This window comes from Chionomys nivalis, chromosome 11 (genome assembly GCF_950005125.1).
Source record: "Chionomys nivalis chromosome 11, mChiNiv1.1, whole genome shotgun sequence".
NCBI classification, from domain to species: Eukaryota; Metazoa; Chordata; class Mammalia; order Rodentia; family Cricetidae; genus Chionomys; species Chionomys nivalis.
In genome coordinates, this window is record NC_080096.1 from 42,829,016 (window position 1) to 42,852,400 (window position 23,385).

The 23,385-nt window shown below is 44.9% G+C and overlaps 1 protein-coding gene across 4 annotated transcripts in view; it reads right to left on the reverse strand.

Annotated features, from left to right (window-relative positions):
• Window positions 1–19,751: 19,751 nt before the first annotated feature.
• Dab1 (DAB adaptor protein 1) overlaps window positions 19,752–23,385 on the reverse strand; it is a 1,075,383-nt gene continuing 1,071,749 nt past the window's right edge. For all 4 annotated transcript variants that reach the window (XM_057785280.1, XM_057785281.1, XM_057785282.1 and 1 more), the window contains one exon: window positions 19,752–23,085. Coding sequence is in view for 1 of the 4 variants with exons in the window: in XM_057785282.1 (XP_057641265.1) it covers window positions 23,041–23,085 (45 nt within the window). In the remaining 3 variants the exon portion in view is untranslated. The remainder of the gene's footprint in view (window positions 23,086–23,385) is intronic.

Consider the following 23,385-nt stretch of genomic DNA (forward strand, 5'->3'; position numbering starts at 1 on the left):
GGAACCTGGAAGCATGCTATTGACTGACTTGACTCCATGGCTTGCTCAGCTTGCTCTTCCACATAGCCCAGCCCAGGCCTACCTGCCCAGTAGTGGTACTGTACACAGCAGGCTGGGCCTCTAACATTTATCGTTAACTAAAAAGTACTGCATGGGCCAATCTGAGGGAGGCGTTTTGTTAAAATAAAACAAAAAGAGCAAAAAACTAATGACTACAGAACATGTAAGAGAAACCAAATCCTTATACAGCAAGGGTCTCCTTTTGACCTGCTCACCGCCAAATATCCACGCAGGAACTTAAAGTCAAAGTTACACGAGTGAATCATGAGTTTTCACCTCTGTGCTTGCCCAGAATAGATGCCACAGGGATTAAATACTCCTCATTGTTTTATAATAATGTCAGGTCCTTTGGTCCCTAAAATATCTCTTCCCAGGGTTCCCCATGCTGCTCACCTGAGGTCGTGTGGGAGGATGGTAGCCTGCACTTGCAGAGTTAATAACACACACTTCCACGGCCAGGATTGTAGCAATGTCATACATAGTCTTCCCACTTATCATCCTGTTTGAGATCAACAGTAAACCAACAAACCAAAGATTGCCCCCATGCCTGTAGGTTGGAGCTTTACAGCTGCTTCCACAGCGGGCTGACAACAAATCCATTGCTAGGTACAAGAATATTTTTCTGACCTCTAGACTCTGTCTCTTCACAGAGACTCTTAGAGAGTGCCAGCATTGCTCCAGGTCTGGTGAAAAGATGAAAAGACAATACCTCACCAGACCTCTAGCCTAGCTGCTGTCCTCAGGGCCGGACCTCTTATTGCTGATCACAGGGGACCTTTAAAATGGCTCGTGTGTTTCTAAGCCTTAAACTCTATGCTAATTCACCATTCTATGAACCCATCTGCCAACTTCTGCTGATGGAATGTTGCAGCCTATACCCACGTCCGTTGCCAAGGTTCAGGGTTTTACCACAACAGTACTGTGCTCCTGGTACAGACTTTCCGTTTTATGCACAACAAACAACTGCTGAATGTAGCTTACAAGAGGTTTGGGCAAAGCTGATAACTCTGTTCAATCACCTGCTGGGTGTGTGTTTTAGTTTGGTTTTTTATTGCTCTGATAAAGACCATGATCAAAAGCAACTTAGAGGAAAGAGTTTACATATTTGCCCATGTTACCAAAACACTTGGCAGAAACAATAGCAGGAAGTTAGTTTGCCTTGTGGTTTCAATATGTTTCACTTGCTTGGGCGGAGCATCATGGTGGCAGAAGCATGTGGCAAAGATTCTCTATTTCTTGAAAGGCAAGAATAGATCTTACAGTGTACAGGAAAAGGCTGGAACAAGATACAAGGCCCTAGAGACCTACTTTATCCAACTAGACTCCAATCCCTACCTTTCACTACCTGCCACTAATGCCATCCTGGGTTGAACCCCCCAAATCAGCTATGTTCATTCCTTCCATGGGTACCCTCACTCTCCAACCATCTCTAGAGATGCCTTTCCTCACATACTCAGGGGCCTGCCTTACTAAATTCCCAGGAAGTCCTTAATCCAATCAAGGTTAATCACTGCATCTTATTTATTCGTTTATATCCTGAAAAAATCCTTTAAAGCCTCTGAGCAATACTTACCTGAGTTGCCCATGCAGGCTTCTTGAAATCATGCTGCAATGGTCATTTATTGAGCACCTACTAGACAATGGGGACAGTGCTAAGATGCCATAGCCCTTCCCCATGAGAGCAGACAGCCTCCTGAGGAAGCTGCACTGTGACAGAGGTCTTCCTGGTGCTGTCTGGGCACATGACAAGTACATTCATGTGTGCGTGGTTAGGAGCAATGTATTCTCTGAAGGTACCTGCTGTGTACCGCACCCCCGTGTCTGCACTCTGTGTGTTAGAACTCAGTTCGCGAGCTTCAGGCAAGGGGCTGGAGGTTGAGAATGCAGACGCAGAGACAGACATGCAGACCTTTTAACACTGATACCAAAGCAACAAGAATGCTCTCTTTATTGTGTTCAAGGGCAGATTATATAGAGATAGCCACACCCCAGCCAAACCCACCAGAAACCACTCTCCTGCCATCAGGAACTCCTGAAGGTCTTGTGCTCAGAGCAGCTGTAGGCACTCAGATCAGGGGAAAACAAGTTGTTTACAAGAAATTCAGGATCTGGGGTCTCACTGCTCCCAGCAGGTAGCTGGTCTTAGGAGTCAAGCAGCAGTCAGAAAACCAAAGGGAGGGGATACAGTATTGCAGGGACAAAGGGTATCAGCGTGGAGACACAAAGGTGTCACCACCTAGGGGATCAGAATGACCAGCAGTAGACAGGAATGAAAATGGTGAAGTTGGCTGGGATCATACAACCAGGGTCTCATGGATAGTGCTGCTGACAAGGACTTTATTCTGAGTGCAGGGAGAGCATCTGGACATCAGGGGCTGAGAGAAGAGGCAGCTCGCTTTGTGATAGAGTCTCTCGGCTGCAGTGTAGAGAATGGATTATGGAAAGCACTGGAGCAGAGAGTCCCGAGGCACTGCCGAGATAGAAACAGAGCAAAGCATCGAGTCAGTCTCCGGGAGAGGCCAATGTCATGCTGTCTGCGAGCGGCTTTGGATACTGCACAGCTCTGCACAAAGGGGATGGCTGTGAGAGAGTGGCTCTGCTAAGGAAGGCACATTAACTTCCATTGCTGAGAGTGGCAGCTCCTCTGAGCAGCATTGTTCTGGGCGGAACACAATTGCTCCTTCGCCTCACACACACCTGTGGGCGGCAGCATGGTTCCCCTGCAAAAGAGCTCCTTGTCTTCCATGGCCACTGTGGTGGGTCCTTCTGGTGTCTGCAAACTCCTGATTTCTGTAGGATTGCCTGAAGGCTTTTCCTTGAGGCCGAGGGCACCTGCTTTAAAAGAGCCCTCAGCAGATGCCTGGCTGTGCTGGCTCCATCCCTCAAGGTGGCTGCGCATACTGCAACCCCTTATGCATGCCATACATAGTATCATCACCATGGCTTAGAACTGCTCCTGGAAGAAGCATGGTGGGTTGAGTGGGCAGAAGAAGGTAAGATTCGAACGAGAAAGAAGGAAAAAATAAAAAGAAAACCAAATCATGGCCCTGGTATTATGGGAGAGTGTCATCCCTTTGTGGCCAAGAGAATAGCTGTTGACGGAGCCGCATGTTCTTCCTGTCAGGCTTTGCTACATTTCTCAGCTCCCATGACTGTTCATTATGTGTGGACCTAAAATCTCTTCGGTGAAATAGAGAGAAGTGATGTATGCAACTCCATCTATTTTTCTTCATTATCATTTAAAATTTATTGAGAATTTTGTAGTTGTATACAATACATTCTGGTCATATTCACCTTCTTCTCCAACCCCAAGACACTCTCAACAGGTCCCTCTTTCTACCTCATCTATGTGTCTATCTGTCTATCTATCCATCTATCTATCATCCATCTATCATCCATCTATCTATCATCTATGTATCTATCTATCTATCATCCGTCTATCTATCATCCATCTATCTATCATCTATCTATGTATCTATCTATCATCCGTCTATCTATCTATCATCCATCTATCTATCATCTATCTATGTATCTATGTATGTATCTATGTATGTATCTATCTATCTACCTATCTTCTATCTATTCTCTCTCTCTCTCTCTCTCTCTCTCTCTCTCTCTCTCTCTCTCTCTCTCTCTCTCTCGTCTCTCTCTCCCCACTGTGTCCAATTAGTTTTGCCTGTATTGCATGGGTGTGTGGTCACCCATGGAATCATGGACAACACATTAGTGGCTATGCCCCCAAACGAATAACAACTATCCACTCCCCTACCTGCTATCAACTACCAATTGCTCCTCAGCTATGGGTAGGCTTCCCATGCTCTTCCCCATATAGAAATCAATCTCTAACAGGGAGAGTTGAGAAAGATGTCCCATGTTGACTAGTGTTTATAGAGCCAGAAGGGACTATGAAGATACTGGGGAGGAAAGGCTCCCATGGTCTTGCCCTGCACTGGACCCTGCACCTACAATACTGACATAACAGGCAAGGCAAGGTGTGCAATAGTGATGCTGCCACTTTAGGAGATGCACATAGGGCATGCATGATCTCCTCATGCATGTCCTTCCCACAGACTCTCTCCTTCCCATTGGTGTGAATGGCTGGCTTGAACCTAGAAGGTGATGCAGAAGAGGGCAGCTGGGAAGTCTAGGGCTCAGTGTGACTGAGTGGAGCAGAGTCTTTTCCACTCTCTGCCGATAGGCAGTTCTTGATAAGTGTCTGAGCCACGAAGGTGCTAGGGATTTTCTGTTATGTTGGTTAAAATTACCTAAACTAATATTGTATCCCTCCTGTAATTCTCATTCCTTAAATTTTCATTCTCAAAGCATGGTGCACGTTCATTGGAAGAGTCATGGTTGAGAAAGCCATCTCAGAGTCGTGACCGCTCTGGAGGGACACAAAGGTGGGATCTATTTAGTGAGATTCACTGCCACCTAGGGTTTTTTCCTGTTTGACAGAGAGGGGGATTGTGCATACTCTGTTTGTATTATCTCCTCATGTGGAGGATGGGCAGGTGGTTCTGTATGGATGTACACAGGCTTCTTTTAGTGTGTGTTAGGTGCACTAAGTACAAATGGGCCAATCTCCCTGACAAACATAGAGCGCAAGTACTATGGCTTCAGTGTGTCCCCCCAATTGTGTGTGTGCTGGAATCCTGGTCACGTAAGTCAGTGGTGGTGGTGGCGGCATAGAAGCTTTGTGAGGTAGGGCTAGTAGGAATCATGGGGAAATTGTTCTTGAAAGACTCTAATGTGGCTCTCAAAGACTTGATCACATATTCATTCATTCATTTATTCATTCATTCATTCATTTATTTTGGAGAATGGGTTGGTTATGGAGTCAGGCAACTTCACGTTCTTGGTCTCTTTTATATGCCATGCTTCTTTGAACTTTTAGTCACCCGAACTGTAAGCCATTGACGTCATCAGCATAGACATTGAAATACCTTGAGTTCAACCAAGGGAAACACATATTTTTGTGTGTTTAAAGATATATACAAGTAGAGGGTTAGCAAGATGACTCAGATAGCAAGAGCCTTGGCTGTGCAAGCCTGGTAACCCGAGTTTAACTTTTGGAAATCATGTATGTGGAAGGAGAGAACTGACTCCACATTGTTTTCTAGGCTCTGGCATGTGTGTCCATAAGCATGCAGGCATGCGCACATGCACACACACACACACTAATAATAATAATAAATCAAAATACGTAAGTATAGGCAGCTGAATTTGAAAACAATAAAAATATCCAGAGTACTCATTTTCTACTTCAAATATTTCCAGGAATGCTCAAATGTGTGAGGAGGGAAACAGGATAGTAGCTGGCATTGTGCCACAGAACTAATTGCCTGGGGGACTTTAAACAACTGGATGGATTATGTATTTGCATTGATTTTGCGGATTAGCTGCAGCAAATGGTGAAATCTAATCCACTTTGTTCGTCTGCTCATTCACTCATTACAGGGCCAAGTTCAAACTCCTTAGCCCAGCAAATGAACAATTTTTCAGTCTGCACGCTTGCAATGCTCTCAACTTCACACAAACCTAAACTTTCCATCGATTCACTTATACATTTAAAAATAATTATTTTTCAGCGTTCACTGTGCACTGGACCAAGGCTCTGTGCTAAGGTGGAAGGTGCATCAGTAACTCTCGTGCTCACCGCACTCATAGAGCTTTCGTTTGTGGAGAGAAAATAAAGTCAAATCATTGCCTATATCTACAATGATGAATTAGAAACTGTAAATCGATTCCTGGGTTGGGGGCTAGGGTAGCTGTAACAGGGCCAGAATCCTTGAGAGAGACACACACACAGTGAGGGCGAAACTTAATCTGAAATGAAAACCCTGGGATTCCAAAGGTGCCCAGGACCATGGAAGGCCTGCTGAGGAAAGTCACAGACAGTGAGCAGGGTTGGCAGACAAAAGGGAGGCCATGTGGCTGCAAACAGTAAAGCCATGGGGCAGAGCTCCCCAAGATTGTTAAGAGACCATGTGCCTCAGACAGTGCATGGAGAGTTACAGGGATGATTGTTTTTCCTTGTCGGGCTTTGGATTCATCTCTTTTCTGTGTCTTTATGCTTTTTGGAAGAATTTATCTTGTGTCTTAAAGGAAACATTGAACTTAAACTCTTGAACAATTTTGGAACTACTAGGACTTCAGAGACTATTGGAGATTGAAGAAATACAGATCACACAGTGATACGGTCACCATCATTCAGGACTGGAGGTTAAAAGTTATGGCTTCAATATAAACTGTACTTTCCAGGATCTTAATTTGAATGCTTGGTCCTTAGTTGGTGGTGCTGTTTTGGGAAGATCTGTTTCCTGTAGGAACCAGTTGGGGGAACACTGGTCATTGGGTGAATGAATGCCTTTGGTGACTGTACTCGGTTTGTGATTTTTTTCATTATTCCATTCCAGTTGGTTCCGAAGACAAAAAGTTCCCTTCTCCACATTCCCCTGCCACAGTGTTCCACTCAAGTGTGTGGCGGAACTAACTGTGTGCTGAATTGCTGAGGCAGTGATCTAAAATAAAGCCTTCTCCCTTTAAATGTTTCTGTCAGATATTTGGTTGCAATAACAAAATGAGTTAATGAATCAATCGAAAGTGTTGTTTTCTCCCCCAAATAGAGCCCCCCAATGCCTTTGTTTAGCCACTGCTGACACTACCACATGTGGTGATATTTTGTTTGTGCTTTAACAACTAAAGCTTGCCTGAAGATCAGAGTGCAGAGCCAGCCACACTAGCCATAGGGGCCAGGCAGTGGTGGCACATATCTTTAATCCTAACACAGAGGCAGACAGATCTCTGTGAGTTCAAGGCCACCTTGGGCTACACAAGATTGAATCAGTCTGAAAAAGAAACAGAGCCAAGCAGTGGTGGCTCACACTTTAATCCCCACACGAGGGAGGCAGAGATGGGAAGTAATATGGCTGGGCGGAGAGAGGGCTATAGAACAGGAGGAGCCAGGGGCTCAGGATTCAGTCTTAGGACATGTATGGACAGGATAACTCATTGGGTCTGAGGATTTCGTAGAGGTGAGATCTAGTGGCAGACTCTCTGCTCCTCTGATCTTTCAGCTTCCACCCCTAATATCTGACTCTGGGTTTTTATTATTAAAAACCAATTCGAATTTGCACTACAACCACACACACTCTTTCATATATATATTTATATATATATACATACATACACACACACACACACACATATATATATATACTCACAGAAATTGGCAAACCTTCTGACCAAAGTGAGAATTATGTCACTGCATGCCACTTCACAAAAGTTATCCCTAAACTTAGGATTAAAGGCTTAAGAATTTTATGAATCAGTGGCACACAGGCTATGGTCTTGTCTTCAAACTGTTGTATAGCCCTAGTGTAAGGAAGCCATATAATACAGAGGTAGAACATGAGCAAAAAGAGCAGGGATACTCAAGGTAAGTGGTGAGAATATCTTACAAACAAATTCAAGCCAGGAGAAGCTGGTCTTGTCAATATGTATGTGTGTGTGTGTGGGGGGGGCTATCTCCGTATCTAAAGATAGCAAATCTGACATCAGAACCTTAGCCAGGACTTTTCAGTTTATTCTGTATGTTTCTTCTTAACTTTGCAAATAAAACACATGGAATTGGGCTAGCATAACACATACGTATGTAGGCTCACTGAGGCAGTATGAGCTGCTCATGCTCTGTAGCACAACTAATAAAAACCCAGAGACAGATATTGAGGCTCAACCTGAAGGTCAGAAAAGCAAATCAGCCAGCCACTGGCTCTTACCTCTACCTCAGTCCAAAATAGAGATCCTGCCTCCAGGAATCTCAGAATGAGACTGTCTGAGACCTGTCTCCTCCCATCTTATATTCCTCTCTAGGGCTGGGATTAAAGGCATGCACCACTACTGCCTGATTTCTATGTCAAACTAGTGTGGTCACTGGGGATTAAAGGTGTGTGTCACCACTGCATGGTCTGTACGGCTGACCAGGGCAGCTGTTTTACTCTCTGATCTTCAGGCAAGATTTATTTATTAAAATATCACTACCATGCTCAGGTGCAGAAGACAGAGCAACCTAGATCTTTTTGGCTACTGGAAAGAAGACTGATTGCATCTGGATCTGGAAGCTGCACTAGCTTGTGTTAACTTGCCTACAGAAGGAATGCCTGGGGCCACTAGACCCTCAAATCTCATTCTCCAGGCCCTCAAGTGTGGGAGGACAGCTAGTGAGTGTGCCCTGAGAGAAGTGATGCATCCCCTGGGCTTTCCATGCATGTCCTTGGTAGTGGGGCCTCTTTCCTAACCTTGCACTTTTAGTCCAGGTCTCCCTGACCAGCTCCAGGGCCTGCTCATCTTCTCTGTTTCTTTTAGGGCCCTTGCTGCTGGTACATTCAGCATTTGTGAGACCCACTATTTGGCCCTGTTTGGAAGGAGCTGAACAGTTCTGCCCTGTACTTCTGACCCAGTCTCTGGTTTGGGGTTTCTGTTATATTTATCTCTTTATTTGACAGTTCGTTGCTACACAGATTAGGCTGCTCTCAGATTCACTGTGTGGTCCAGGCTGTCCTTGAATCTGAGATCCTTCTGACTCAGCTCCCAGAGAACTGGGATCACAGGTATGCATTATGCCCAGTGGGGTTGGTGCTTTTGAGAAGCAGTGCTGAAGAGCGGCACACTGTGGATGTTTGAGGCACAGCACCTGAGTAGGACTTCATCCCGTCACTCATCAGTGTGTGACTCTAGGCAAGGCGCTATGCTTCTCGGATGCCCAAATCTTTCTTTGCAAAGGGCAGAGAGTTGTACGGAGCTATAAGACTCTGGGATGCTGTATGTAAATTTGTGAGCCTAGCTTGACACTGGACAAATTTTCCCACAAATGAAGCTCCTTTTTTTCCCTCTGACTGTAGGAAAAGGGTCATGCAGATAGAGAACCATGGACCTGTTCAAGCTGATCTAAGATTGTTCTCTCTCTGGGTGCCCGAGGGTCAGACTTGAGTCTGAGACTACATCCAATTTTAGATTGTTGGCTTAAAAGCCTCTTTGGAATACTCATGGCATTCTTCGGTCCTCAGCTGTCTCCAAGCATCCTTTTCCAGCCTTAGTCTCTGGTCCCACAGGTAGCTGGGAATAACTAGCATTCCCTCAATGCTAAATAATTTTCAGTTGCAGTGATAATGGCTATCATTGCATAAGGACACTAATAGCAGGTTTTAACAAGGCCCCATAGTGACCACAAATAGGTGTCATCACACACTCCCCATGGTGCTTTTGGGATGCTCACTTCCCCCCCACGCAGCTCTGACCCAATTGCAGAAACAGACAGAGCAGACACAGAACTTTGGGGGAATGCAGAGTGCCTGTTTGAAGGGCTCCCTCGTCCTTCTGAAGTTCTCTGAACATTATTAGTCTCTGTTTCCCAGGAGGTGAGGGAGTCAGTGGCCAAGCCAGGCTGCCATCTCCTTGCCGGACTTCTTGTCAATACCTGTTGACATTTTCCTGAGTAATTGTTCCAGGCACCTCAGTATATTTCTTCATATCACTGGATAGATTAAGGGGCTCTATTGATTTTGTGGTTTCATGTGTGAAAGATCTAATCTTAATCCTCCACCGTTCATTTTCCTTAACCTTTTAATAACATGCTAGGGAGGCAACCTGTCACAGTAGAAATTGTTTCGGAGGCATGTTGGCATAAATACGTACCACAGTTGTTTTTGTTTCCTGGGAACAGCCATCTTTTTGGAATAATAGTAATAACTATGATACCATTTGTAGGGGGCAGGGCCATTTACAAAGCACTCTGGCATATCAACTTCTTCAATCCTGACAGGAGTCCCGATGGGCTGGAGTTATATTCTTCATTTTGATTTATTTATTCCCAGAGTCCTTCTACAACATGAATTATGATCAGTATCTGCCACGTCACAGATGAGGGGTCTGTACTGCCCAAGGTCACATAACTCTCAGAGATAGGGCATGGAGTCAGGGAGCTCAGTCCTCAGGTGCTGCCAAGGGTCCCCGTGTCACCATGGATGTGAAGCCCAGACTCTCTGAGGTGCATTTCTTCATCCATGCAACAGGAAGTCTTCCTCTCTGGGATTTTTTTGTCAGGATTAAGGATGATATGTGAGCGCCACTTCCACAGTACCTGACACCCAGGATGGGATCAGTACATGTATGGTGTTAACATAGTAATTATATTCATTATTTGATAATGGCAAGATAGGAACTTCATGACAAACCTCAGATTTCCATTCTCTTTGCTGGGAGCAAATTAGAATTTCCTCATCCCCATCCTCAGTGCCATTCACCCGAGAGCTCTTTAGGTGAACACGAATGTCTCAGTTGCTCCTGGTGATGAAGTCCAAGGGTCAGGTGAGGAAGCAATGTTTGGGAGTCCTTTGGCTGGTGTCCTTCTAGCACGACACAGTCTTGCTTAATAGGAGGCTAGCAACCCTGTTGACACCAATTTCATATTCACCAATGCATTTATTCCCAGGCCTGAACTATTCTATAACATTGCACTTACCACCCAGTCCCCCCACTGTGCTCAGAAGCCCAGGCTCCAAGGAGGAAGATAATTTTCCTGAGCAGATATGCAAAGGCAGAGCTGCAAGAGTCTCTCATTCACCCCAGGCTTCCTCTCACCCTTACCTGTTCAGTCCACTGCATCTCATGTACAGCTCACCTCCTTGATGCTAGGCATGAGGCCCTGTGCAGTGATAGCCATCTTTTTGCTTTAAAGCTTTGTAGTAGTCATCCACACAACTGGTCCTCACTCAAGGACCAATGCCCACCATTGGCCTGAGCATCCTGTAAGAGTGGGTCATGGAGATGCTGGTGTTCTTTGGGGAGCTCTGTTCTCTTTTTCCTTACCCTGGTGCTGAGCCATTTGCTCTGTATTCCTGATAACCGCTTCTGCTCACCTTCTGCCTTTGCTTTGTTCTGGTGTAGGGCTTTATCTGAATTTCTTGGCATTTTGCACCCAGGCTCATCCATGGCCCCGAGCTCGCTCGTTCTCTCTCTCTCTCTCTCTCTCTCTCTCTCTCTCTCTCTCTCTCTCTCTCTCTCTCTCTCTCTCTCTCTCTCTCTCTCTCTGTCTTGATGAAGGTACCAATTCTCATTGCCACTGTCTTTCCTCTTACTCTGGTGAATCCAATACAGAGAGATGAACTTGATCTGACAAAATTCAGAGACCTATCCACGGACCAGCTTTCTTTGCAACTCTGTTATGTTAGTATTTTTTTGTTGGAGAATCTGGTAAAGACATTTTTTTTTTTGAAATGATGACTTCAGGTGTAGCAACATTATACCATTATTTGCAAGACCACACCCATGTTCTACCTGGGGTACCCTTAGAATACATGGTTTTCTTTTACTTTTTTTCTTTTCTTTTTCAGACAGGGTTTCTTTGTGCAGCCCTGGCTGTTCTGGAACTCACTCTGTAGACCAGGCTGGCCTCCAACTTACAGAGATCTGCCTGCCTCTGCCTACCAAGGCCTGAGATTAAAGGTGTGAGCCACCACCACCTAGCAGAATACATGGTTATTATGCTACTATCTTTTTTAAAAAAGTCGCCCATTTGGGGTTTGATAAAAACTCTTCCTCATGTCCTGCAAATCCAATGTTTGCACAGAGCTGACATGGCACGGCTAGCAGTGAATCCCACCCATCCCTACATCAAGTTAGACCAGCAGTCTCCCTCCTCTGGTCAGGCAGACTTAGAAAGACTCAAGGAGCACACGGACCAGAGCCCCTGAGCTTTCTGAAAGTTGTGGAGGTCTCCCACTTTCTCCTGGAAGCTTGAGTCATAAAAGAGCCAGGGCTTTGGAATTTGTGAGTCAGAGGCCAACTACTGGTTGTGACATTTATCTGGGCATCATTTGTTTCTCCTGGGCTTCAATTTCTACCTTCATTAAAATGGGGAGACAATATATGTGTTTCTTGAGAGAAAAGCAAAACAAGAATGTAGATACGTAGACACGTTAATTCTAATACACACACACACACACACACACTAAAACAAAAACAAAAACTGAAAGGAGAAGGGAAGGAGGAACCCCGTGGAAAGAGGGTAACTTGAGTAACGATGACTTATGAACTGACTAAAGTGTGGATTCTTATAACAGCCATTTGGAGATGAGGAGATAACAAGACCTGGTCAAGTGCCAAATAACGGCAGGAAGAGAGAACAGGCAAAGGAGTTTGGTATTTCTCATCAAGCAGCCAAGGGGGCTTATGAGGAAGTGGTGTAAACAGAGTCCCAGTTCATTAAGACAGTAGGAGTCTTCCAGGGACAAAAGGCTTTGCTGCAGAAGTCCCATTGGAGCCCCAGGCAGAGCTGTGAGGGACACTGGTCTCGTGAACATCACACACTGAAATTAAACTTGACTGGGGATGGGTATTTAAACCACACTTGAAAGGAAGACCCTGGCTCTTTGGAGACCCATTCTGGCTTGGGATGACACAGCATCTCCACGTCTACCTGTTGGTGGGGTAAGATGGCTAAAGCGGACCTCTGTGGTTGGAACCCATTCAGTAATGAGCAGAGTGCTGCTGGCAATGAACACGGGGCAGAGGGAGGAGGGACCTGAAAAATGCTCCCCTGCCCCACCCTGTTTCCCATGTGGATAAGAAGATATTCCACCAAGTCTCTGGGGATGTCTACGAGAATCAGCAACTGTTCAGGTCCTAAGTTTGTGCTGCAGCTTCAGGAGCTCTGCCACTAGTAATGGGAATCCCTCCCAGTCTGCTTTGAATGCCCGGTAGATTACCGGAGTCCCTCAGACTCAGTTCTATAGGTAACACGGGGGGCAGAAAGCCTTAGAAAATCAGGGTAAGTCAATAGAACGGTGGGAAGCATTTACCAAGCACTGTTCAAGATGGGTTTCAAAGGACAAGGGGAGGCTAGTTCTCCAGTGGTGGGGTATGTGGGAAGAAGGACTAGAGAGGGACACGCACAGGCAAGGCGCAGTGATCAGGATGTACTTGCGAAGACCGGGGAGGAAGCTGGGATAGCAGAGAGACCCAGCACATGTCAGCGCCCACCCCATGCCTTGTCACCGAGCCTGCCCATCTCCAGGAGGAGGAAGGGAGAGCTACTTCACCTAACTCCACCACCCTACTCCTCCCATGACACACACCCCAAAGGGAGTTGAGGATAATGACAAAGGCCAACGCATAGAACCCAGTCAATGTGGGCTGCCCCAAACAGAGCCTTGGAAAGAAGAGTCTTTACCACTTAGTCCCTAGTGACATCCCTACCTGCCTGGTTGTCTCCGGCTTGTTCCAAAGAGGGTGGATGAGCAATGACTCCTGCCTATGCTTCACTGTGCTTCAGAGAAGAAAGTTACACTGCACAAAGTGCACAAAAGCAGTTATTTTAAAAGTAAACACCCATGAGACAAAGCTAAGCACTTCTGTAGTAAACAGTCACAACTCAGGAGAATGCAGGAGAGGCTCTGCAGGTCAGTGGGTTTCCTGGGAGGGAACCAGGAGCAGATTTATGAATGTTTCATATGCATGTATCTTACAGTTTAAAAATTTTGGGTTTATGTTTACAAAGACAAAAGGTGCATACTAAACGAAGATAATTTGGTTGTCCCTTTCTAACCAGGCTTCTTAAACTGTGGGTTCTAACTGTATTTGGAAGTGTGCAACCTTTCATTGTTGTTAAATTTTTCACCACCTTCAAATTGGAAAAAAAAAAAAAAAACTTTTGGTGAACTCAGATCTGTACCAGTCCCTGAATGCTTCCAGCAGTGCCCTCTGGTGCACTCCTGTGATGTATCACAGGCCCTCACCCCAGCCTTCTCTCTGCACAGTCTGTTCGCTCTTAACTGCGCTGGTTCCCATGTCACTCAGCTCCGAGCAATGATGCTTGAGCACTGTGGTTCAGGACTACCGTGTTCCGACCTGCAAATTTGTTCAGTCCTGGGCTGCTACTAATCTTTGAACAGCCCTGTTACTTACCTTCGTGGTCAAGGATGACTGTCTCTATATTCACCTCCTCAGTGTTCTTCCCTTTAGACATTCACCCCCTTTGCATGCATTGGTTTCCATGGCTGTACATTCTGCTGGGCCACGCTACCTGCTTCTTCCCTAGGTAAGACGAGCATTCTGCAGTGAGACTCTTTTAGCTATTCTCTCCCGACAATTTGTCTAGGTTGATGCTATTTACACACACGATTTCCTTATTCACTCCTTCAGATTGGGGAATAACATCAATTCAACATATAATAGCTAAGCTGACAGCATTGACTTCTAATTTGTTTGTTTGTTTATTATTTATTTATTTTTGAGACAGGATCTCATAATGTGGCCCAGGAACTCACAGAGATCTACCTGTTTCTGCAACCCAAGTGCTTGGATTAAAGGTAGGTGCTACCATACCCATCCTTGACCTCTGATTTCGGTAGGGGAACCCTCAAGGTCCACTGAAGAGGTTTTTTCATACCAGTTATTTGTTTGAGGTAAATATTATTTTATGTGTGTTGATTAGTTTTATGTCAGTGTGACACAAGCTAAGGTCATCTGATAAGAGGGAACCTCAATTAAGAAAACAACTTTATAAGATGAGTCTGTGGGCAAGCTTATAGGACATTTTCTTAGTGATTCATGAGGGAGGGTCCAGCTCATTGTGGGTTGGTATACCCTGAACTGGAGGTCCTGAGTTCTATAAAACAAACAAACACGCAGAATGAGGCAGTAAGCAGTTCCCCTCCATGGCCTCTGCATCAGCTCCGGCCTCAAGGTTCCTGCCTAACTTTCTTCAATGATGGATCATAATGTAAAAGCAAAAAAATAAACCTTTTCCTCCCCAACTTGCTTTTGATTATGGTGTTCCATCATTGCAATAGTAACTCTGACTAAGACAGTGTGCCAAGGGAATATTACTATAATTCGACTTTCTAATACTGCTCCTTTTTCTCTGTCGGAGCCCACAGAAATGGATCCATTTCACCTTGACTTGTCAGAGAGCTCAGGCCTGTCCTTTCTCCTTCAAGGTTACTGACAGGAGGTTTGACTTAAGGTGTGGCTACTACTGTGAAGTCCTGAAGACTTGACCTATGTTGTGATTATTTGGTATTCTAGGTATTAAGATGGTAATTATTTTGTTTGTTCCTTGTTTGTACCATGGTAATGAAGTCTTCACTTCTTTCCCCCACTTTTGGATTGGGGTATTTAAAGCTCAGGAGAAATAAACACAGGCAGATTCAGTATTCACTGGGTTGCCCTCCCGACTCGATCCTGTGTCTCTGTCTATTTCTTTTGTGTCTCTGGTTTTTCTGCCTAACATTTCTAATCCACATGCTCCTATACTGGAACATATGAACCTGTTGAGACTGGACCCCACCATTTCTCTCCTCATCACCAGGATTTAACTCAGGGCCTTAGACACGATAGATAAATACTCTACCTACCACCGAGATACATCCCCAGCCCCACCCTCTTTCTGACAATACTAAACAAGCTCTCACTAAGTTAGTGAATTCTTTAACTCACTGTGGAGCCCAGGCTGACCCTGAACTCACGACCATCCTGAGAACTAGGGGTTATAGACATGCTATCACCAGGCCTGACTCTCTAAGGCTTTTTCTAGAAAAGGTTAATAGATTTATCAGATGTCTTTGACAGGCTGCCTTCTCCGGACTTATTACTTACATTCCAATAATCAGTTTTATTTAGTCATGGTTTATAACTAGTTTGATCTACATTCAATTTAGACATTTCTGATTATCTATGAGACAATGAGGCTATCATTTGTATCAGTCTTTGGATGCTTTGCTGTTCTAGCTTTCAAATACAAACTGAAAAAGCTCTGTGCTTTTCAACAGTTTAAATGGGGTTTTATTCCTCGGCCTCACTGTTAGTTATCGCGGGTACTCCATGTCCACTGGCCCTGCCATCTCTGCAGATGCTCTTCTACCCAACGTCACGGTCACTTCCTGCTCAACCATTCATCCCTGAGCACCCAGCTCGGCCAGTGTTGTATTAGCACATTTGAGAATTGACCACACAATAGTTTATTTCTCTCCTAACTTTTTACCCCCTTACCAGGCTCTGAGCTTCTTGAAGCTGGGACACTCATGCATACACTTAGGTTTTTTTTTAATCTCCAGGGCTCATCACAGGAGCTGGCATACAGCTTATGTTTAACGATTCTTTCTTATATGTATAAATCCCCGACACATTGAGGCAGTGAAAATTTCAAAGACTTACGTGTGCACTTCTTTGTAGTTCTTTGATAGTAACAGAGGGGTAGTACTCGCTCTGCGTCCTGCATACTTTCAAAGTTGCTGCGCTAAAACAATGGGTGTGAAAGGGATAAGGTGTTACGTGAAAGGATTAAGTACGAATTCACACCACAGCTTATATCCTTTCTTGGACGATAACGAAAGGCAGTGTGCACTGAGCAGCTCTTGCAGCGGGTGTGGAAACATCATGTTTACTTCTCCTGCCTTCAGGTTGACACATGGATTCTAGAGAGGTCAGGTGACTTATCTGAGGTTGGACAATGTGACAGGTCAAAGTGCCAGAATCTAAAACCAGATTTTTTTGGGTTCACAACTCTCTGTGACTTGCCAGCAGCAATGGTCCCCCACCCTTATCCATGAGAAAAGTGACAGCTGACAAGGAGAGGGTGACCACTTGCTCAGACACAGTATTTCCTTAATAAGAATTTGCTTAATTTTGGTGCCCGGTAGGAAGATAGCTAGGGGACCTCCTTGACGCGTCTCTTCTGTCTGAACACAGACTAATCACCGAGTCTCACTTTATTTAGTTCATGCTATGATGTGCTCTGTCCCGAAGGGCTAAGAACAGCTGTGGGGCACTTGGGCACTTTTTCATTCTTGCCACGAAAGTCCAAAAGGGTACAAGACAGATCAGGTAAGAGGAAACACCTTTCTGTCACTAACATCCTAGACGAGTGGTTCTCAACCTGTGGGTCGTGTGCCCTTTGGAGGTCACCTACCCTGCATATCAGATATTTATACTATGATTCATAACAGAAACAAAGTTACAGTTATGGAGTAGCAATGAAGTAATTTTATGGCTGGAGGTCACCACAGCATGAGGGACTGTATTGAAGGGTTGCAGCATGAGGAAGGTTGAGAGCCATTGGCCTAGACTCTTGAGATCAAGGCTCGATCCCATTATCTGAGATGAGAGAGACTTGGGCTCCTCCACCACCTGCACCAAAGGCTAGGGACAGTAGAGCTGTTACCAGCACAGTATAAAGACAGATGGTTTGACATTTGACTGTGACAATATGCCAGCTCCTGGACCTGCTAATTCTACCTCCAGTCACTTGGACAGTTCCCCACTCCAGGTAGTGACCCCAGACTGAATGACAGAAGTGGAAAGAGGCTCTTCAGCAGATGAAAGACCCAAGTCACCAGAGGCTGTCATCTCACAAGACCATTTAGACGTATTCCACTTGGCTGTCATTAATATTCTTCAGGCGAGATGAGCAGGAAGCCCGCTCAAAAAAAGCCTCTTCAGATCTTTGTACCTTGGAAGATAAAGAGACTGTGAAGGTTTTGTTTGGGAATTAAATATTCATTCGACTGGGTTAGAGCTGTTATTGTTCTCAGGAATAAAACTGGATTCCCCCCCCCTTTGTTTTAAAATAACTACAATCATTTTACTTAAGAATCAGTTTTTGTACCAAATCAGACAGAGCAATGTGTGCTGTGATTTTTCTAATAGAATTGCCACATCTTGCGACTGAATACCCAAGGACTCTAGGCATTTTCTGCAAGGACACAGGGGCCTGATGCTGGAGGATGCTCACATCAGAGGACAGAGCTTGGCACTCTCAACCTGGGCTCTCCACTATCAGCGCGGAGCTCTTCTGCACCGTGAGGTTCAGTTTTGGAGCCTGGGAGATGGGGTGACGTTTCTTTCCTCTCAGGCTTTGCTAAGGACTTGTGAGTGACAGGAAGGAAACAGGTGGCCTGGGCACAGCAGGAGTGGACAGTGGCGATTACTATACACACTGTAGCACCAACACTGAGAGCTGGTCACTGCGTGGCTGGGAGCTGTTCACATCTGTTCCCCCCCACACACCCGCCCACCACCCACCTCATCTTTCAGGCATCATTGCTCCCATTTCCCTGGAATTTAAACATCCTTTAAAGGCTTTCAAAGCTCTGAAGGCTGATTTCAATGAAACCTGTTTTTATTCTGTGCATTTTTCCCGACTGTCACTCTCAGGTAAAACAAAAACCATTCACTGTCGTTTTGACAAGGGCTTGCTCTGGAGCGCTGAATGAACGCAGGTATATCTGCCTGATTTATTTTGGCACGCGCCTCACTCTTAAATAGGGCACCTTTTAATTCGTCACTTCTTAAAGATTCACTTAGGCTTGCGAAGTGAATCCCCAGGGCTTGGTTTCAGCTCCCTTTGAACTAGTTGGGCAGAAAGGTTGATCCCCCCCCACACACACACACAACACACTTTGTATATCCACCTCTTCTAAGGTGTAAAGTAAAGAAGCAAGTGCTTGTTCAACAACTTCAGAAAGGCATAAGTGATGGTCTTTTGTTTTGACTTTAACCTAGAGAAGTTTAGAATTCAAACTTACTACCACAGCTCAACCAGAGGTTTATAGGGGGACATGGAAGCCAGTGCTTTTCCACAGCCCTGTGGAAGGTTATTAAAACAGTCGCTCTCCAACTCGTTTTAAAATAGACATCAGCTTTAAACAGAGAGACTCCAAATTCAAACTCTCCAGGCTGTCATTGTCACCAGGCAGTGATGATTTCCCCGTTTCTTAGTTTCTTTGCCTAAGGCTCTGGTCATGACGTAAACCCGGTCTGGACTGTTTGGGGCAGGAACAGAGGCAACACACACAAAGCACCCAGCACCCATTAGGGCACACCAGTGGCTCAGGTGTGCATGGGCACCGGCACCAAAGGAAGCACCTTTGAGTTTTTCCACCCAGGACTTAGTATTTCTTCCCATACGGGAGCTGCTTCTCTGTCTGCTCCAAATTTACTTTGCTGAAATCGATGCCATTTCTCTCCTGTTCTCAAAATCGGTGATAACATCTGTCTAGTCCCTTCAGTGTAACAAGGCCAGATTGAAGGTCTGTGTTTATGCAGTCATTAACACAACCACTGTTAGACAGAAGTGGGGCTTGGCATCTCAATCACCTAACTTAAATCTGGTTCATTCTTGGATATGTAAACTGATTTAGTTACAAAAAGATACACACACACACTAATATGTAAATGTTTTTGGTTCTTTAATGTAAATTTCCCCTTTTCCCAGACTCAGATTTTTCTAAAAATGTGCACATGTGGAATACATGAAAGACACTAAATGCTTCCTTCTTTGAGATCCTTAGGGATCCTTCCTTCTTTGAGATTCTCAAAAATGACTTTTGATGAAGGCAGACATCTCATGGCAGTCATTAGCCACAGTGTGCTAGGCCACACTTGAGTAGACTTCCCCAACTTTGCTCCACACTACCTGTGGTCCTGCTACCACACCTCTCTCTTTCTAGCCTATTTTCCAAACGATGTCAGTTTCTATGGATACAAACAAACCAAAGCATCCCACTGAGATGGACCCTGACCATGGACCATCAGTGAGGCTTGCTCTTTCCAGCTCAGAGCCAGGGAAACCGAGGTTGTTTTCTGGTGTGGTGGAAACTGAATGCCAGCCACCAGTTCCTCGTTTAACCCCTTGTCTGACTAGCTGCTGGAAACCTGTGGAATAAGACCAGGCTAAGCTGTTGTTCTCAAACATGTTTATTTGTAACCGTTTTACATGGCGTGTTACAGAAATTAATGGAAAATTTCTAAAAATTTTGCTGTTCTGTTGAATGCACTGTACATAAAGTTAAAAATAACGTGTCCATATATGTGAACGGACTGTCATGTGAGGTAAAGGTTAAGCAGGTCTAGAAACGTACTGCGACAGTCATTTTTCTCTTTCTCATCTTTATTAAAAAAATATGTGTCAGAACGCAGAAGTTGAAAGGAACCGAACCCACGGAGTAAACATTGTCTTAAAGGAAGGTGCCCGGTACATCACATGATGGGGTTGCTGGAGACGCTAGGATGAACACGATTTATCAAAAACGTCTTGCGGCATGGAGAGACCGAGGAGCTATGGGGACTGGGGACAGACTGACAGGTGGCGTTTCCCTGGTTTCAAAATTTAAAGTGACAAATTCAGTGCTTAGGAGAGGATGAGGAAGTGAGTCGTACACACGAATCTTTCCATCGGCCTAACCAGACCCGTGTAGACTCCCCAAACTCGGCATTGGTACCTCAGCTCCTGCTTGGACACGTCACTATATTCCTGGAGTAGGGGGGTGACAGTGGTTCTGAACTCACCAAACGGTGCCTGGGGGGAACAATCGGTATTCTGCCAATGAAAGTGCAGAAGGCAGTTAAAAATCTCGACCTTCTCCTCGCTTTAGCGTGTCAGCTGGGCATCTTCCTTCAGCTCAGATCTAGTTACAATCCAGTCATGCTCAGGGAGGGGTGACCATTGGCTGGGCTGTCATCACCTGCTAAGACACTGGCTGCAGATGGTATATCTGGAATGGCAACCCCAGTCAGAGTTCGCTTCATGTCACCGTAACCCGAGGGGCGGGGATAAGGGTGTGACACTGATGGACAAACCCAGACAGCCACAGTGAGGGAGACAACAGCACCACTCATGGAGACTTGGCACCATGACACCAGAGCCACCGAAGCTGTCTCCTGTGGCAACCACCCATCTTGCTAACACTTCAGGGAAGCAGAACGGCTTTCAGGACAGTTCTCGGCCATTATTCCTTCTTATTTCTCCTTTGTATGAGAGGGGCACCTCATCACAGATGGATACACATTGTGGGAGGAGCCCTGTACCAATAGGAAGCAGCTCCAGAGGGCAGTGAACAACTCTTCCCATTTCTCAAGTTCTTGGGACCTAATACAGTAAGGTAGCATCGACATAGATTTGCTAATGGACATGTGGTTCATTTATCTATATTCCAGTGTAAAATGTTTGCTCTAAATAATAACAATTAGCTTGACATTGCTTTGTGATTCTTATGTGGAGAGTCACTTTAAAAACATCTTCAAAATCATTTTAGTTCCTATTGATAGGAAGAAGCCAAAGCATACAGGCAAATGTCAATGAATCATATCAAGGTAAATCTGACTTTTCAAATTAATAATTACTCCCAGATCCAATCACACGACTTTTGAGGGTTTCCTTCTTTACGTCAAACCACCAAATCCAACATGTAACTGCATAGGAACATCAGGAAAACATATTTGACCTGTATAACAATTCTCTATAGGGTAAAAATATATAGCTTCTTTATGAAAGTTGTGTGCTAGACATATGAACTGACAGTAGACTTTTGTCCCATATGTGTAAAATCAGGAAGTGACTCCTTCTGTTTCACGTACAATCTGTCCAGGGAACTGATGGGAGCGGAAGTGGGAGCCAAGAGGTGAGTGCTTTATGGAATCTGAAACCTTCCTATGTGAGCCTCCTTTCTCTTCCCTTGGGCTTAAGGTAAGGACTCTCCAGAAAAGTTAACTCTGAAGCCCCGTCCTCTCCTGTTTACTAGCTGCTGATTGGCCCAAGACTTCTGCCTGTCTCTGAACTGTAACTTCCTACAAGTCATTCCAGAAAAACTGAAGAGGGATCCCCACCCATCATATTTTCTTTTTTTGCACCTTACACTCCTTCTGCTACCTTCTCTACAGTGTAATGGCATTATTAAAAGCATCTTCAGTGACATATTTACATCATCAGAACTCCTTAAAGCCATTTCCCTTCAACAGTTAAAGAGTTTAATGGTAAGGTTTTCCTTTTCCAGTTAGAAAATAAAAAAAAAATCCTATTTGAATTTTCTGATGTACAAAAAGAGATAGAGATGAACCATTTGAGCACAGCGTCAGTTTGTTACGTTGAATGTCACCATGAGAAAGCTGGTTTCTAAGATCCAAAACCATATTACCAGAATTGTATCAGAATTATTTGGCAAATGACTTTTCTTTGAAAATGGCGCATGGAGAAGACACTTGTCCGCACAGCATCACAGCAGCGAAGTATCAGAAAAATAAAGAGATCATTTTATTGTACTCAAGAGTCCACAGCTTCTTGGGGAACTGGATGCATTTTCCATCTTTCTCATCAATGGGATGTGATGTCCTTTGTTATCCCCAGAACGAAGGTTCCATCCAGAAGCTGGCTTTCTTCATCGGGATGCAGGATAACTAAAGGGTTGTTTTGGCAACATTCTTGTGTATAATGAAGAGCCAGCCACTTGTTTTGCCTTGTGATTTCGAGTGAATTCACTTCATAAGAGGCTTTCCCTCCCCCACGTAGACTTCACCCCTTTCTAAAAAAAAAAAAGTCAAAAGCAATACAAAAATTTGTACACTCATTATTTCTCAAACATGACAAGAGGAGGACAGGGGACACAGGATGGCAGACCAGGCCCTGTGGAGAGATGCCACGCACATCGCCACAGCCAGAAGGCATATGGATGATGACACTGTGGTCACAGAGGATCCCTTGCTTTGGCCTAAAAGGAGTTAGTGCCAACCTCGTTGCAATTCTCTGATGCCAGTCACTCCACATCTGTGGTCTCTACAGTGGTCAACAGGTAGCGAAATAAAAGCACAATAATGGTTTCATATCTGGGGCATTTTAGGCCCAGCTGAGAGAGCTCAAGGTATTTCTTGGTTAAGCATCAGCTTGACTGGTGATCAATGTTGGGTTCTATTTTTTTATTTATTTTGAAAATATCTTTGTGGGGGTGTTGTGTTTTATTTTGCTTTTTTTTGTGCTGCCATAGGTATCTGCTGATGGTTGCCAAAAACCACTCTGTTCTCTCTTCAGACAGTTTTCACGGGGCGACTATGAGTTTCTCTGTGGGATGAGGTGAGGTGAGAGCACAAGAGAGCCTGTGGCACCGCTGATTCCCATGCCAGTCTTGAAGCACCCACCACGAGCTCGCATTGATGCTATTTCTTAGGTCTGTTGATCTGCGCATAGAGAGGCTCTGGCTCCTGCGGACAGAGGCACAACAGTCAGGCCTGCCTCGCTCACACGAGCCTTGTGAGACGGCTTTAGGAAGGAGGGTTTGGGGATAAACCAGAAAAGGGACAGCTGCGGATGAATGACCTTTGGTTATTTTTGTATTGTCTTAGCATGGTGCTTTTCATTTTGGCAACGATTTCAGCTCCCCTAAGAACACATCCAGAGTTTAGTGTGCATGTGTGTGTGTGTGTGTTAGTGTGCATGTGTGTGTGTGTGCACAGTTTTTGTTGTTTTTATACAAGTGCACAGGTGTCTAATGCATGTGTGCA